Source organism: Ochotona princeps, chromosome 3 (genome assembly GCF_030435755.1).
Source record: "Ochotona princeps isolate mOchPri1 chromosome 3, mOchPri1.hap1, whole genome shotgun sequence".
Taxonomy (NCBI): Eukaryota; Metazoa; Chordata; class Mammalia; order Lagomorpha; family Ochotonidae; genus Ochotona; species Ochotona princeps.
Genome location: NC_080834.1, coordinates 102544524 through 102560987, shown reverse-complemented (window position 1 = coordinate 102560987; position 16464 = coordinate 102544524). Strand labels below are relative to the sequence as shown.

Genomic DNA, 16464 nt, shown 5'->3' with positions numbered 1-16464 from the left:
AAGGCACCTGGGTGAAAAAGGCTAGTGAGGAAGGGTGGGGCATCAGTCTGATGAGAAGGACTGGTCAGACCACAATTGGGGTCTGTGGTGTGTGCACTACTTGGAAGGTCAACAGGTTGAAGGGTCCCAAAAGTCTCTCAGGGGAACCCCAAGTAGGCATGGGCATGTGGAAATGCTCTTCTGCACTCTCTTCTATACGTAGTCTTAACACAAAGGGAGATATAGCTCCAGAGTGCCTTATCCCAAACACTTGGGGCTGGTACTGTCGCTTCCAGAATTTGATGGGTTTCTCAGAAGTTGCAGACTCACATATGTGAGGTGACAGCAGGCTCTGGGGAAGGAACTTTTATTGAAGATGTGACTGGTTCCACTAAAAGAGAAAATTGAAGATGTAAATAGATTGATGTATCTCAGATTGGCCAGCATATATGACCACAATTTTGCTGCCCCACAGCTTCTGAGAAAAGAATGCTGGATTTGGGATCTAAGCATGAGAGTTGTGGACTTGTGTCATCATCAAAGTGAAGGAATATCTTTTCAGAATTATTTTGAATGTGGATTTTAACATTCCATGCTGTTTGCTCTGAACAGATTACCCCAGAAGCTTATGAGAAGCTGAAAATCCCTCAAGCTAAGGGGATAGCCAACATGTGTCATTACTGGCAGAAGAATCCAGAGCGTGATGTCGAGCTCACCTACCGACTAAACCCCAAAGTCAGAAGATTCCAACAGTTTGTCTCTGAGAGTGTGGAAGCCTTCAAGAACATCTAGAAGACCAGCTGTTCAGCTTGGGTTCCCCATCCGTTCTGTATTCTCTCCCACACTGTTCCTCATATGCAGAATCCAAGATGTCCCTGTAGCCCTCCCTTTGGTAGGAAATGCTGCACTAGAGACCTGGGACAGTCATTTATCTCAAGTATCTTTTCAGCCATTGATATGTTCACCTGTTAGGTGACACAAGAAGCCTCACACTGATGTCACTTTCGTAATTCTCTCTCTCTCTCTCTCTCTCTCTCTCTCTCTCTCTCTGTCTCTCTCTCTCTTTCTCTCTCTCCCTCCTCCTCTCTCTCCCTCTGGCCCAGTGACCAATCACTAAGGCTCTGGGTTGGGAGCCTACTGGAGCTCCTTCCTAAGACAGCATGAGGCCACTCAGCTTATCCTGTGGAAGTCAGCTCAAGACCCAGGGAGCTCCATTTCCTCAAATCAGTTGTGAAATTATTAATGAACCTACCATATAAATGTTTTAAAAATAAAGCTTATGATGGAGAATTTTCTACTTGGTGTTCAATGAGCAAACACAAACATTGGAAACTCCCAAGTTCAGTTTTGCTGCAAAAGTTGGAAGTGTGTTCTGTGATTCAGTCAGTCAACCATCTATGCAGTCATTCAGTACTTAGGGATCCATGCATCTGTCCCACAATCCTGTTCTTCAGCACCAGCCCTGGGACGACATTTGTGGTTCTCCCTCCCTCCTGTGTGCTTTCTCACTGGATCCTCAGCTCTCCAGAGGTGCCCTGGTTCCTTCCTGGTATGTGTAGCGTCAGGAAAAAAGAAGCCATGGAACCGTTTGGTTCCACATGAAGCTGTAAGTATCTGCAGGCGGTGAAGGCCAGGCAGTTGGAGGCAAAGCTTGGGAAAAAGAGGGAAGCAGAAACAGGAGTGCTTGGGGATCCACATGGACTGTTGCGTGTTTTGGCTTTGTTGTTTTCTACATCAAATTGTAAGTTCTATTCACTAGCCTTCATTTGATTGTAAGCCACTTGCACTTCTCTTTATCCCCAGTGCCTGCCACAAAATAAGTGACCAGTATGTGAATATTTCAAATAGTAGGCTAGATTGGTTAAGCACGTAAGAACAGAAAAACTGGGGTCAGCCTTTGGGCACAGTGGATAAAACTGACGCAACTCCAGCTACAAAGGGAAGTAGTTTCACATCCTGACTCAAGATTGGGACTCAAGATAAGCCAGTAACTTATCTCAGCTGTGAATTACACTCAGTAGCTAAGGTATGGTCAGCCTGCCTGAGAGCCCTGGCAGCTGTATGGATTCTATCCCATAGGCTCAGAAGTTCACCTTCAGAATGACTCTTATGCTTTTGTACCCTCATGAAGTGGAGCAGTAGGGAGTAGAACTGTTATCCCTTTGGGGTGCCAGTTCTGCGGACCGAGGATTACCCTGTTGAGACACCGTGTGCAATGAATGAAAGGACAAAGTATCATACAAAACCTGCAGAGTCACAATGACTGTTCCAGCTGGCAGCTACAAGGCAAGTTTACAGGGAAGGACAATATCAGGGGTGTGGTCATCAGAAGCTCTTTATAATTCTCACGCAAGAAACAAAGCTGCATTGCAGCTGCTGTGTCATACTGAGAAAAACTCTTCTTGTCCCAGAAACATGGCCAGCAAGAACGTGATTGCTGTGTTCGGAGCAACAGGTAGGAAAGTCTTTTCAAGTGCATGCCCACTCTGCTCACCCTCCTGTCTCACTGTTTTCATCCTCAGAGCTTGCAAGTATGGCTTGAAGAAAGCGCTTTGGAGGGGATTAAGATGCATTCTGAGTGCTTGAGTCATTGGCGCTGTGAGGGGCAGGGTGATTTGACTGCATTTCTCAGAAATTATCTCAGTGTCAACACCACATCCCTCTCTAACAGGGGATGAATTGATTCAGCTGGTTTTCTTATGTTCTGGAAAGACTGTATGTGTTCAATTATTTTTTTATTTGAAAGACAGATTTGCAGAGAGGCAAGGTGAGACAGAGGAAGGATTTCCTCTGCTGGTTTCACTCATTAATGGCTGCAACAGCTCAAGATGAACCACTCCATGCATAGGAACCAGGAGCACCTTCCAGGTCTCCTACATAAGCAGAGGGACCCAAGGACTTGGGCAATATTTTTGCTGCTTACCCAGGAAATTTAGCAGTGACCTGGATCAGATGTGGGAAAGTCATGACTCGAACCACTGCCAATAAAGGATGAAAGCACGACAGATAGTATCTACTGTTCACTCTGTTATGTATTTTACTATTTTTTCCAATTTGAACTTTCTTCTTCCCAAAGTATCTTCAGGGCTGTTATACACCACTGATCAGTAGTGGCCTTCCCTTTACTTCCTAGACCTATTAGATCTGCTAAATAAATATATAGATAGATCAATTTTTTATATACTAATGTATAATAGAATATAGATTTATATTATGTCAATTAATACACAATACATAATCTAGTAATACACACTTTAATTAATGTATGATATATTGATATTATATATTGATTTAATATATATTTAACTATATTGATTTAACTATATATATATACATATATATATATATATATATATATATATAGTTATCTTATAATTTGCAAGTCAGAGAAGCAGAGATATTTCCTACCTGCTTGTTCACTCCCCAGTTACCTACAACAGCCAGGGCTCTTCCAGACCAAAATTAAGAGCTATGAATTCTGACCCAGCACAATAGCCTAGTGGCCAAAGTCCTTGCCTTGCACACACTGGGACCCAACATGGGCGCTGCTTCATATCCTGGCCACCCCACTTCAACCCAGCTCCCTGCTTGTTGCTGGGGAAGCAGTGGAGGATAGCCCAAAGACTTGGGACCCTGCACCTACATGGGAGCCCTGGAAGAATCTCCAGGCTCCTGGCTTTGGATCAGCTCAGCTCCAGCTGTTGCGGTCACTTGGGTAGTGAGTCAGCAGATGAAAGATCTTCCTTTCTGTCTCTCATCCTCTCTGTATAACTGATTTTCCAATAAAAATAATTTTTAAAAAAGAGCCGGAATTCCATATGGGTCTCCCTTATGGGTGGCAGGAATGAAAGTACTTAGACCACCATTGATCACTGCCTCCCAGGGTGTGTGTGAGCAGGAAGCTGTGTTCAGACACAGAGCAACACTCAAACCTAGGCACTCTGATGTGGTGTGCAAGCATCCCACTTAGCATCTTCACCACTAAACCAAACACTTGACCCAGTACCAGCTTATATGCATTTGTGTTCACTACTTCACTTACAGAACTGTTGAATGTAGAAGGACATTGTGACCCTAGAAGGTCAGCAAGCACAGGCTTACAACTGATAGGATAACAATTGTATGAGAACAACTGGATGGATACCATTTGTGTGACTGATTGGATATCATTTGTATGAGAACAACTGAGTGGACAGCATGTGAATGAGAACACTTGGTGGGATATACAAAACAAAAATGGTTCCAAATAAGGGCATAAAAACAATCAATGGGTCCCGTACATAAGCTCAATGCCTGCTCTCTTATCCTATGTGACCCTCAATCTGTAAAAGTCTGATGCCACTAATAAACTCTGGCTATTGACCATCAGTCAGAGTCCATGCATGTTAATTTCAGGCTCCATGCACCAAGTACATTGCTGCAGGACAGCGAACAATTGACGTTTCATTTGACTTTCTTGTTTTTTGTTTTTTAATTAATTACGCTGCATTATGTGAGACTTTCTTGTTTTTAAGGAGTAGATGAGTCACGGTCTTGGGAGAATCCATCTTGGCATGCCCAGCAGTGCACGTGAAGAGGATCTATTCTGTAGCACATGCTCTTCCTGCAGCGTTCTGACATGACACTGCACCTGCAGGCCTTGATGACCTCATAGCCCAGTGACCCTTGCTCTTTGTTCCTGCTGTTTGCTATTTGCTTTTCCATCTCATGTTAGACCTAAAGGACTGCTCATCTCCAAAGCGCAGAGCTAAGAGGACATAGGTTTCAGTGTTTCCACTCCATTCATTCACTCATCCATTCATTCAGGTGACAGGAGGCACTGAGAACCTCTACCATGCCAGGTAGTAGTCTGAGTCCATGACTGGGAAATAAAGTATGAACAGTCTCTGTTTGTATCCAGTTCTTGGATTTGCAAAGGTAGAAGTGCAAGGAAATAATCACAATAATCATGATCGTTCTACTTCCACTAGAATTCCTCTGGTGAAATCATTGCTCTCAGTGCTTCAACATGGGAATGATTTTGGAGACACGGTCCTTGAAGAGGTGATGAGGTTAAATGAGACCATTAGGGCAGATACTAATCCGATCTGACTGGTGTCTATAAGAAGAGGGCATTTGGGGCCCGGCGCCGCGGCCTAGCGGCTAAAGTCCTCGCCTTGAATGCCCCGAGATCCCATATGGGCGCCAGTTCTAATCCCGGCAGCTCCACTTCCCATCCAGCTCCCTGCTTGTGGCCTGGGAAAGCAGTTGAGGACGGCCCAATGCACTGGGACCCTGCACCCGCATGGGAGACCCGGAAGAGGTTCCGGGTTCCCGGCATCGGATTGGCGCGCACCGGCCTGTTGCGGCTCACCTGGGGAGTGAAACATCAGATGGAAGATCTTCCTCTCTGTCTCTCCTCCTCTCTGTATATCTGACTTAGTAATAAAAATAAATCTTTAAAAAAAAAAAAGAAAAAGAAGAGGGCATTTGGCCTTGGGGAATGCATGTGTTCACTAACAGGAAGCTGGGGTCAGGAGCCAGAGCTGGGCCTTGGATCAGGTACTTTCATGTGAGACATGGATGTCCTAAGTGGAATCTAAACCCTTAGTCCAAATCCACACCCCATCTCACATTTCTGCCCCAGGAGTTAGCATCCTGTCACCCTCAGTGTTCTGAAGCTGGAAGTGATACGCTGGATATGGGACTTCATTTATTTGTCACTGTGTCAAGCTCTCAGCAACCCCTCAATCAGAAAGCTCAGAAATTGTCGCCTTCTTTGATCATTTCTACCTGCAATGGAATACCCCTTGAACTCCTCATTATTTTCTTACCTACTTTGTGTTTCTTTGTTTTTCACCTAATTCTGGAACAATTCTTGATTACATTGTGAAGTTAATTCTGCTATAATATTGACCAGTTTTGAAAATGTTTTCTTCTTGGGAGCATAAGAGATATTTTTCAATTTACAGTTTGGAATTAGAAACCAATATCAGGTGGTGCTAGAGCTCGCACCTGCTGGAATCTGTACACCGTGAATGCACAGACACAGTCACATCGTGAGACAGGAAGCCAAATGAGGCCAGCCAGGCTGAACTGGAACTGAAAAAGCCAACGGTCTCATGATAACCACCCTGTAATGACTTGTTAGCCCACTTGCATAACTTAAATGCTTCGTAAGAGGCCCAACTCTTAGACACAATAATTGCATGAAGTTGTTGCCTTTAAATCATCAACCTGTAACTTCAGTTTCCAGAGTTAACACATCTGTGTGTGACAAGGGAACTCAACCCACAGCATCAGCTAAAGTACATCTGAAGAGGCTCTAAGAAAACAGTGTGAATGCTGTGGGCTACCTAAAGAACCAGGAAGTACCTCCCGAAGGAGATGCCACTCCAGGTCTGCTCTGAATCAGGGACCTTTCTGCCAAGTCCCCTAGTAAATATTCCTCCTGATAATCCCCATGTTTCTTTCCTCCCTCACCCTGCAGGTGCTCAGGGAGGCCCTGTGGTCAGGGCCCTTTTGGATGCCAAACATTTTGCAGTAAGGGCACTGACCAGAGATGTGACTAAACCCAGTGCCCTGGCACTCAAGGAGCTTGGTGCTGAGGTGGTGAAATGTGATCTGGATGATGAAGCATCTGTAGTGGCAGCTTTAAAAGGTGTCTATGGAGCCTTCCTGGTGACCAACTTTTGGGAATATCTCAACCAAGAGAGGGAAGTGCGTCAGGTGAGTAGCTGTCAGTGTCCTCCTGCCCCTTTGAGCCTGCTATGCCTGGAATGTGTTCCCTAGGTGTTCAGGTGTTCAAGTTCATCCCCACAGTGAGATGTAAAGATGGTGGAAGCTTAGTCTAGCTCTGGTGATGGTAGTGGGGCTTTGAGGGGTGAGGAAGGTCAGGAAAGGCATGAGGATAGAGCTTCTGTTGTGGCTCCTGGTGCTTGGTCAGAAGAAAGACCTCAGAGGAGAACCCCACATGCTCTCTGTGTGTTGCTGGATAATGTGTGACTGCAGCCTGGATCCCTGCCGGCAGGAGGGTGTCACTAGATGCAAGTTCTATAGCATCCAGGAGTAGTAGCTCACTAAACCTCTTATCTTTGTAAAGTTCTCTACTTTCAGGTATTTCATCATAGTAACAAAATTAATTCTGCAGCACCCTTTCCTGCTACCATCTCTAGTACCTCTGCCCTAACTGAATGGGACAAGCTCTCAGTCTGGGCAAAAATAGGAAGCTCTTCCACAGCATTCCTCTGCTAGTTTCAAAACATGTGTATGTTAGATATTTCCTTAAAGCACATTTCATTGTGAGAATAATGTTATGTGGCACACATCCAAAACTCAAGAGCTGGGATATTCCTCCCATTTAATTATAGACAGTGTAGGGGATGATGGTGGTGGGATTTGTGGCCTCTCAGAATATAAACTGATATATTTCAAAACCACGTATGCCTACTCTGCATGTGGATTCAGACAATGAGGAAGGGAGGAAGGAAGGTCCATCATTGATCTTACGGTTTGTATGCAAAGCAGATTTCACAGGAACGTTTCTCTTTGGTCTCCCAGGGGAAGTTAATGGCAGATGTTGCCAAGCGCCTTGGTCTGAAGCATGTGGTATTCAGCAGCCTGGAGTACATCCATAAGCTAAGCGGGGGAAAATTGACCGTGCCCCACTTTGATGGCAAAGGAATAATGGAGGAGTACTTCAGGTCCATCGGTGTCCCCATGACCAGTGTCCGCGTGCCATTCTACTTTGAGAATTTTCATGGTGGTTTGAAACCTGCCAAAGCCTCTGATGGAGATTACTACACCTTGGGTAAGTGGAAGGTGTAGGGAAAGTCAACCAGACATCTGCTGCCCTCCCCTCTCAACTCTCTTCTTTCTTCCAATCCTCCCTCCCTCTCTGCATCCCTCTTTTCCATGCACACACTATTTAAGTGGTTATTATGGGCTCAGCTCCGTGGGAAGCACTAAGGTAATCAGTAGATTGCTCAGGTACCCTCACTGGTGGTTTCACTTAATAGGTGGAGAACTTCATGGAGACCCACGATACAGAGGGTTGCACGTTCAGGCATTCACACGTTGACTTGTGCAAGTCATCTGCCAGGAGTCAGTTTTAGTTAACTCTGGATAAAATGACCTCTAGGGCCTTCTGAATGTTCTATTTGACCTTTTCGGGCAACAAAGAAGGAACGTTTTCTCCTCCTGTCCTGCGTCCCTGTTCAGAATCAAAACATTTAGGGTGAGGCTGCTCCGGCACAGAGTTTGCTGCTCTAGGTAGTGGTCGAGTCCTGGGAGACACTGGGACATGACTTTGTTCTCATCCAAGCCAAGGATGCTTGTGGTATGGATCTTTGTGGTAGCGGTGACATGGTGGGAAATGTTCATGTTCAAGACATAAGGTGAATAGGATTCCATGAGAAATGAATTAGTGCATTTGGAGGTTAACTGTGAAGTTGTTGATTTGAAAAACTGCAAAGAGCCACTAGTTCCCGAGATGGGGAGGCTTACAGGGAGAGTAGCTTATCAAGGTTGTAGGAATTATGCATGGAGTCCTGGATGTTGAGACGCCTATGAACCATCTTGGTAAGGATGCTGGGTAAGAAGCTGGACATGTTAAGCAGAGATGTCTGGGCAGAATGTAAAATAACCCTACTGTGCACTCAGCAGCTCTGTAGGCAAGGGATGTTTTTGTAACCTACATGCAGAGGCCATGGTGTGTTCTCCTGCAAATCCTTCTTGCACGCATAGCTGTTTGCACTCAGATTTCTATGGCTGCCTTCCACTCTATGTGGAGTTGGTTGAATACTTTCGGGCTTGTGGAGGTGACGTGGTAAACAGCTTGAATCTTGCCTTTTTCTTTTTTTTCTTCAAACTAGTGCTGCCCATGGGGGATTCACCACTGCCTGGCATCTCCGTTGCTGACATTGGAGTCATCGTCTCTAACATCTTTAATTCCCCAGAGGAGTTCATCGGCAAGGCCATGAACCTCGGTGCAGAAGCACTAACACTGCAGCAATATGCTGAGATTTTATCCAAGTATTTGGGGAAAGATATCCGAGATTCAAAGGTGAGTTCTTAGGAAACATCACAGAATCACGGGGAACCCCGTGTGCTAACATTCTTGTCAACTTGCAAGCTGTTGTAGGACTTTGGTTGAGGTCACACAGGGTTGAGCATGGCCTCTTAGAAGATACTTGAAGAGGACTCCAGTTCCTTAATCTATCTGTCTTGGTTGATGTGGCTGAAGCCCTAGCATGGAGCTTTATTCCTTTGTCTGAAGGGTGCACAGAATGGTTCATGCTGGTCTTAGGAAAGAGATTGACCTGAAGATACCACCCCCATTTCTCCAATGGGAAAAGGTCTTAGTTGCTATGCTAGTTCTGGGGAGGACGCAGCTGGCCACAAGGTGGCGCTCTGTGACTCGCAGCCTGACCTCCTCCACCTCCCAGGGCCTCCATTTCTGCCTCAGGGAAGGCAGGGCCAGAACACAAGGCCATCAGGAACTCTGGTCTAGCTGAGAGGATGTGTCTGACCCTGGCAGAGCATGGCTCTCACAGTGAGACTCAGCAGCACGCGTTCTCTGTGCTGAAAACGTGCAGGCTGACAATTTTCTGCTTTCCTGAGACATGTGAGTTACCAGGGCTACCAAAGTGACCCACAGACCCTCAAACTCATCCTCCAAGTTTCCCCCACAGAGCCTTCTATTGACAAACTCACTAAGCTTCTAACTTGTTAACTGCCAAAAGCACAAATGCTTAGTGTTGACAATAAGGAAAGGTAAAAACAAATTCCACCCTGCTCATTTTCATACAAGGATAGAGATGCCATGATTTTCTCTGATATTTTCCCATTATAAATACATACATAGAAATATTTCATACATTTAAAATAACACTACATATTCCATTTTATATATGACCCTATAATTTAACGTTATATTGATTGTACATTTTTTTCTAGTTTGTACAATACTTCAGAAACAATAATTTCATTTGGTTTTCTTAACATGGAGCATACAGTGTTTGCATTTCAAGATTTTGTTGCAAAATGTTTGAAGCAGAACAGAAAAGATAAAATACATTCATTTTAATAAACATATATGTAGAGAACAGGTACCACAGTTTGCCATTACCCTATTGATGGACATGTGGCTTCTTGATTTTTCATTATTCTAAATGGCATGTGACAAACATCATTTTACATAAATTGTTTGTGTCTGTCACGTTAAAATTCTTTTTCCAAGTTGAGCATAAGGGAAGTTGAGAGAGAAAGAGAGGGAGAGATGAAGAAGGAGAGAGACAGGAAGATGGAGAGAGAGAGAGAGCAGGAGCTCCCATCTCCTGGTTCAATCTTCAAATGCTCCTAACTGTTGGCACTGAACCAGACTCCAGCCAGAAACTCAAAGGTCACCCAAGTCAATGGTGGGAGTCCAGGTACATGGGCCAGCCCAGCTGCCTCAGGCCAGGACCCACACTGACAGGAAGCTGGACCTGGAGGCAGAGATGGAAACTGAATCCAGGTCATGTCATGTGTGATGCAGGTGTCTTAGGCCCTGGTAGGAATACCTGTTCGCACTGTCACACTTTTGTTAGGACCCTGTTTCTAGGGTCAGAATGCCCCTGGGGGCTAAGGAGATGATACAGGATCAGATCAAAGTAGTTTTTGCTTACTTGAGGGAAAGTTAGTGATATAATTAGTGTCTGAAGGGATTCAGGGGTAGATATTATGGACAGTGACAAGATGGGTCAGGGGTCAAAGGGAGTGTTCACTGACTGATCTGAGTGGAGCCTGAAGACAACAGAGACAAGAAGGCTAGTGAGGATGTGTGAGGCATCAGACTGCTGAAAAGGAGGGAGCAGGCCAGAGATGGGGTATATGGTGTGTGCACTGCATGGAGGGTCAGGACAGCACAACATCCCAGAATGTTGCCAGGGGAATGCTATTGCATCCACAACCCATCACAAAAACAGAACATTACACTCACCACAAATTTTATTACAGGGAGAGGTAAGGCAACAACCCTTAACAAAGTCAGGCCCCGAACAGAAGATCCATAGGGTTTTTATAGGGGCAGTTTATAAAAGCTTGTTGTGGCTGGACACCCTGTGCCTGGCTCTTCTCTGGTCTAGTAGTCAAAATAACCAAACTTAGGCCTTGAAGCCACCTGTAGGAAAGCCAGACTCAGACCTTGATTCCTGGGCAACGAGAACTATCTGTGTTGAAGGTCATGTAGACGGCTCAGCCTGACAGACCACACAGTCTCACATAGTTTAATAGCCAAGCAAGCAAAGCAGAGGTTACAAAAGCAAAAATTATAGCAATTAGCAACAAACCATGTTAACTCCATTTTGTTTTCAACACTACAACCCCAAGAGGGAATGCAGAGATGTTCTTGACCAAGAAAAGGTGAAACTCCATGGTACCTTATCTCAAACACCTGAAGCTGGAAGCAACGTTGCTTCTTGAATCCTACAAGTTTCTCACTAGGTACAGATTCCACATATGTGACAGGACATCACCAGCAGGGCCTAGAGCAAGAATCTGTCATCAAGGATGTGACTGGTTCCTATAAATGAGATCAATGAAGACCAAAAATAGCTTCCTATGGCTCAGATTGACCATCAGATGTGACCGGAAGAGTCAGTTTGCTGCCCCACAGCTTCTGAGGACAGGACTTTGGATTTTGGAGTTAGGTGTGACAGCTGTGGACTTGTGTCATTATCAAAGTGAAGGAATATCTTTTCAGAATTATGTTGAATGTGGATTTTAACATCCCTTGCTGTTTGTTCTGAACAGATCACCCCAGAAGCTTTTGAGAAGCTGAACATCCCTCAAGCTAAGGGGATCGCCAACATGTGTCGTTACTGGGGAAAAAACCCAGAACGCGATGTTGAGCTTACCTACCGACTAAACCCCAAAGTCAGAAGATTCCAACAGTTTGTCTCTGAGAGCGTGGAAGTCCTCAAGAACATCTAGAAAACTAGCTGTTCACCTTGGGTTCCCCATCCATTCTGCGTTCTCTCCCACACTGTTCCTCTCCACCTCCACACAAAAGCAAGGTTACACTACCATCATCTGCAAAATCTGTAGCCCTCCCTTTGGTAGGAAATGCTGCACTAGAGACCTGGGACTGTGATTTGACTCGAGAATTCTTCGGCAGGTGATATGCTTATCTGTTAGGGGACACAGGAAGCCTCAAACCGATGTCACCTTTTGTAGCTCTCTGTCTCTCTCTGTCTCTCTCTCTAGCTCAGTGATCAGTCACTTCCCAAGGCTCTGGCTTGGGAGGATGCTGAAGCTCCTTCCTAACACAACATGAGCCCACTCAGCTTTCTCCTGTGGGAGTGAGTTCAAGATCCAGGGAGCTCCTTTTTCTCAGGGAACTTGTCATTTGAATCTTTACAAAAATAAACATTGATGTGGAGATTATTTTTTCTATTTGGTGTTCAATGAGCAAACACAAACATTGGAAACTCCCAAGTTCAGTTTTGATGCAAAAGTTGGAAGTGTGTTCTGTGATTCACTCAGTCAACCATCTATGTAGTCATTCAGTACTTAGAGATCCATGCATCTGTCCCACAATCCTGTTCTTCAGCACCAGCCCTGGGAGAATGTTTTTGGTTCTCCCTCCCTCCTGTGTGCTTTCTCACTGGATTCTCTGCTCTCCAGAGGTGCCCTGGTTCCTTCCTGGTGTGTTTAGTGCCAGGGAAGAGAGGTCATGAAATCATTTGGCTGCAGGAGAAGCCAGAAGAATCTGCAGTGTGTGAAGGCCAGACATCTGGATGCAAAGCTTAGGAAGAAGAGGGAAGTGGGGAATTTCACCCCACCAGCTGCTCAAATGAAGCTGGCGCCATCTTAGGCTGGGTTGGGTGCATGATCAGGAGCACAATCTAGCCTCCTGACCCAGGAATTTCACCCCACCCCACCAGCTGCTTAAATGCAGCTGGCACCATCTTAGGTCAGACTAGGTACTGGAATGAGAGTTTGTACCCCACCAATTTTGGTTGTTTCAGCTGAAAGGAAAGAGCAGAGCCTAGCCTCCAGACTAGGGAATTTCATTCTGCCAGCTGCTTAAATGTGCCTGGTGCCAACTTGGGTCAGGTGGCCAGGGTACCAGTGGCACCAAGTGAAGCCCTCTGGCCACCTGGTGACAAGCTCTGGGGGCTGCTGGTTGGTGCAGGTGGGGTGAGTAGGGACCTGAGAGTTCATGTTCAGGTGATGAATGGCTTTCGAGGGACTTCCATGGACATTGCCACTGTTCTAGCAGGCAAGCAAGGGTGCTATTCCTGAGTTGTTTGGAGCGAGGAATGGGAATATCTTTAAGGGTCAGACCAAAGTACCAGTTCACCTAGGAGGCCTGAACTGGAGCAGTTAGCATTGACAATAACTGAATGTCACTGAGGCACATACTGAGGCTGGGATGGGGGCCCTCCTGGTAGTGCTGGATCAAGGTGCCCACCAGTGAGAGTATGTCTGGGCCATGATACTGATCAGCATGAGAGGGAATTAAAACTGGAAGCAGAATTTGTGTGGCAGTACAGGTTATGACTCCTGTGGAACAATGATTTCCATTGTATTTGCAAGAGCTATGGCTGGGAGAATCAAGATGACTGCATAGGCTGCAGACACATTTGGGATGATGGAGAATCATTAGACAGGGTAAAGCACAGGGAGCAGATTACAGGAAAGAATGGAGTCAGGCAGTCAACGGGGGTGTGGGGGGAGGTACCTGGAGATGCCCTGGATACAGGGAAGAGGCAGCAATGTTGGAGTGGTGTAACAGGGACCAAAAATCCCACCAAGCACCAGTGAGCAATGATCCAGACTCCAGTGACAACCAGCAAGCCAGTAGCACCCATAGATCAGCCCTTTGGCAGTCAGGCGAAAGCTTGGGTCCACATGGGGAGCTCAAGAGGCAAAGGCAGACTGCGAAATCCTGCTGAATAGGTTGGCCCAGCAACAAACAGAAAGGGAACCGTGGACTCTGTGGGACAGACCAATGGCGGAAAAAGTTCACCACATGGTTATTGAACACCAGAGTGTACACATTCCCAGCTAGTCACACTCAGCTGATCCTGCAAGGAGGACAGTACCAGCTCCATGTCCTGCAGGATCTGTACAGTCCCCAGATCTGAAGGCCAACAGCCTCAGTTCTCTGGTGGTGCCCCACTGGGTGCCATCTTGTGAGCCTAGACAAGATCAGCACTTCCCACAAAGCAGTTATTTGGGATGGTTGTCATCTTCCTAATCTAGGACACTGATTGAACATAAAAATCAACTTGTAGACCTGTAGGTAATGCATCTTAGAAACCTGCACTAAAGAGAAGAATCGGCCAAACAGGATTGCAATATCAAAAGTTAAAAGAAGAGACAGAGGCACAATGAATGTTATTAGAGACTCCCCAGTAAAGGAGCAAAAGCCTCTACCACCCTCAGAGTTAACTGAGGAAGACATCGAGAAAATGGGGCACACAGAATTCAGAAAACTCATTATAAAGCTTCTGACCAACAATGAGAAGCACATAATACAGGAGTTCAAGGAATTTAAGGAATATGTCACACAGAAAGTGAATCAGATGAACACTGACATTGCAGAAGTTAAAAATAGAGTAGAGCAAATTAAAAATACAGTGGAGAGTCTCAAAAACAAAATGAATGAAGCAGAAGAAATTATATCAGAATTGGAAGATATTTCCTGTCACTAGGGAGGGAAAAACAAAAAACTGACAGCAGAGCAAGGCAAAGGTAAAAAAAAAAAAGTATTTAAGAATTAAAATGTATGATTAAAAGACCCAACATAAGAATTATGGGAGTTCCAGAAGATACAGAAACAGAAAGTGGGATTAAAGGTGTATTCAATAAAATAATAAGGGAAATTTTCTCTAATCTAGAGAAAGAATTGGGAAACAACATCCAGGAGGGTCACAGAACTCCCAACAGAGTTAATCAAAAGTGAACTTTACCACGACACATGATAATCAAGCTCTCTCCTGTTGAACATAAGGAGAAAAATCTTTAAATGTGCACGTGAGGAAAATCAAGTGACCTATAGAGGAACCCCAATCAAACTCACAGCTGACCTCTCAGAGGAAACATGACAAGCCAGGAGAAAATGGAGTGATATATTCCAGACTCTAAAAGGGAAAAATGTTCAGCCCAGAATAATGTAACCAGTAAACTCTCCTTTGTCTTTGATATTGAAATAAAAATCTCCACAATAAAGAAAATCTCCAAGAGTTCGCCTCTTCTAAACCTGACCTACAAGTATTGTTGTAGTTCACTCAAAGATGTTCCCATGAAAGGTAGAAGGAATAGCAACCACCAAAACCAAAGGCAAATGTGGAGAACATCCCACTAAAATGCTAATAGAAGACTCAATCAAAGAACAAATCATTGCTAAAATGACAGGACCAAACTTCCACTTATCCAGATTAACATTGAATATAAATGGGTTAACTCGTCAATTACAGACCATCGATTAGAGGACTGGATCAAAAACCAAAGCCCAGCTATCTGCTGCTTACAGGAGACACATCTCACCAACAAAGATCAGAGGAAACTGGAAGTGAAAGGATGGAGAAAGATATTCCAAGTGAATGGTAAGGAAAAACATGCAAGTGTAGCCATTCTTATATCAGATGACATAGACTTTGATGTGAAAAACATTATAAGAGATGAAGGATACCATATAATGATCAAAAGATCCATTCAGGAAGAAGAGATCACCATAATAAATGTATATACACCAAATGCCAAGGCATCTAGCTACATGAAACAAACATCACTGGATTTAAAGGGAGAAATAGACTCCAATACAGTTACAGTGAATGACCTTAATACCCCATTAATATTAATGGACAAATCAAAGAGACAGAAATTCAGCCAAGAAACAACCGAACTCACCCAAACTCTAGAGCAAATGGATTTAGTTGGTATCTACTGAACCTTTCATCCTACAGAGAATACACTTTCTTTTCATCAGTACATGGAACTTTCTCCAGAATTGACCACGTGATAGGCCACAAAACAAGCTTCAGAAAATTAAAAAATCGAAACTATGCCATGTATTTTCTCAGACCATCATGGAGTGAAGTGAGAGACCAAGTCAAAACACCCAGCAAGACTTGCAAACACATGGAGACTAAATAATGTTACTGAATGAGCAATGGGTTAGAGAGGAAAATCAAACGAGAAATTTAAAAATTGTTTGAAACAAATGAAGGCATCAACACAAAATATCAAAACTTACAGGACACAATCAAGGTAGTGTTAAGAGGAAAGTTCATCTCAATCAGCGCTTATGTTAAGGAACTAGAAAAGCACCAAGTAAGTGAGTTACCCTTAGAGTTGAAGGAACTAGAAAAACAACAGCAAAGCAATCCCAAGATTAGTAGGAAAAAAGAAATCATCAAAATAAGGGAGGAAATAAATCAAATAGAGACCAAGAGAACTATACTTAAGATCAATGAGTCAAAGAATCGGTTCTTTGAGAAAATCAACAAAATAGAC

At 44.4% G+C, this 16464-nt stretch overlaps 1 protein-coding gene and 1 long non-coding RNA gene across 2 annotated transcripts; both read left to right on the top strand.

Moving 5' to 3' along the window:
* The first annotated feature begins 534 nt into the window (after window positions 1-534).
* Window positions 535-12384, top strand: LOC131479929 (uncharacterized). The gene is made up of 2 exons (XR_009245182.1): window positions 535-951; window positions 12136-12384. It is a non-coding gene; the product is annotated as an uncharacterized LOC131479929 (long non-coding RNA).
* LOC101527579 (nmrA-like family domain-containing protein 1) lies at window positions 2343-12384 on the top strand. Its single transcript, XM_058662196.1, has 5 exons — window positions 2343-2434; window positions 6449-6687; window positions 7519-7768; window positions 8832-9022; window positions 11752-12384. Exons 1-5 carry the CDS (start codon window positions 2395-2397, stop codon window positions 11929-11931), a joined length of 900 nt encoding a protein of 299 aa, XP_058518179.1. The 5' UTR covers window positions 2343-2394; the 3' UTR covers window positions 11932-12384.
* Window positions 12385-16464: the final 4080 nt, after the last annotated feature.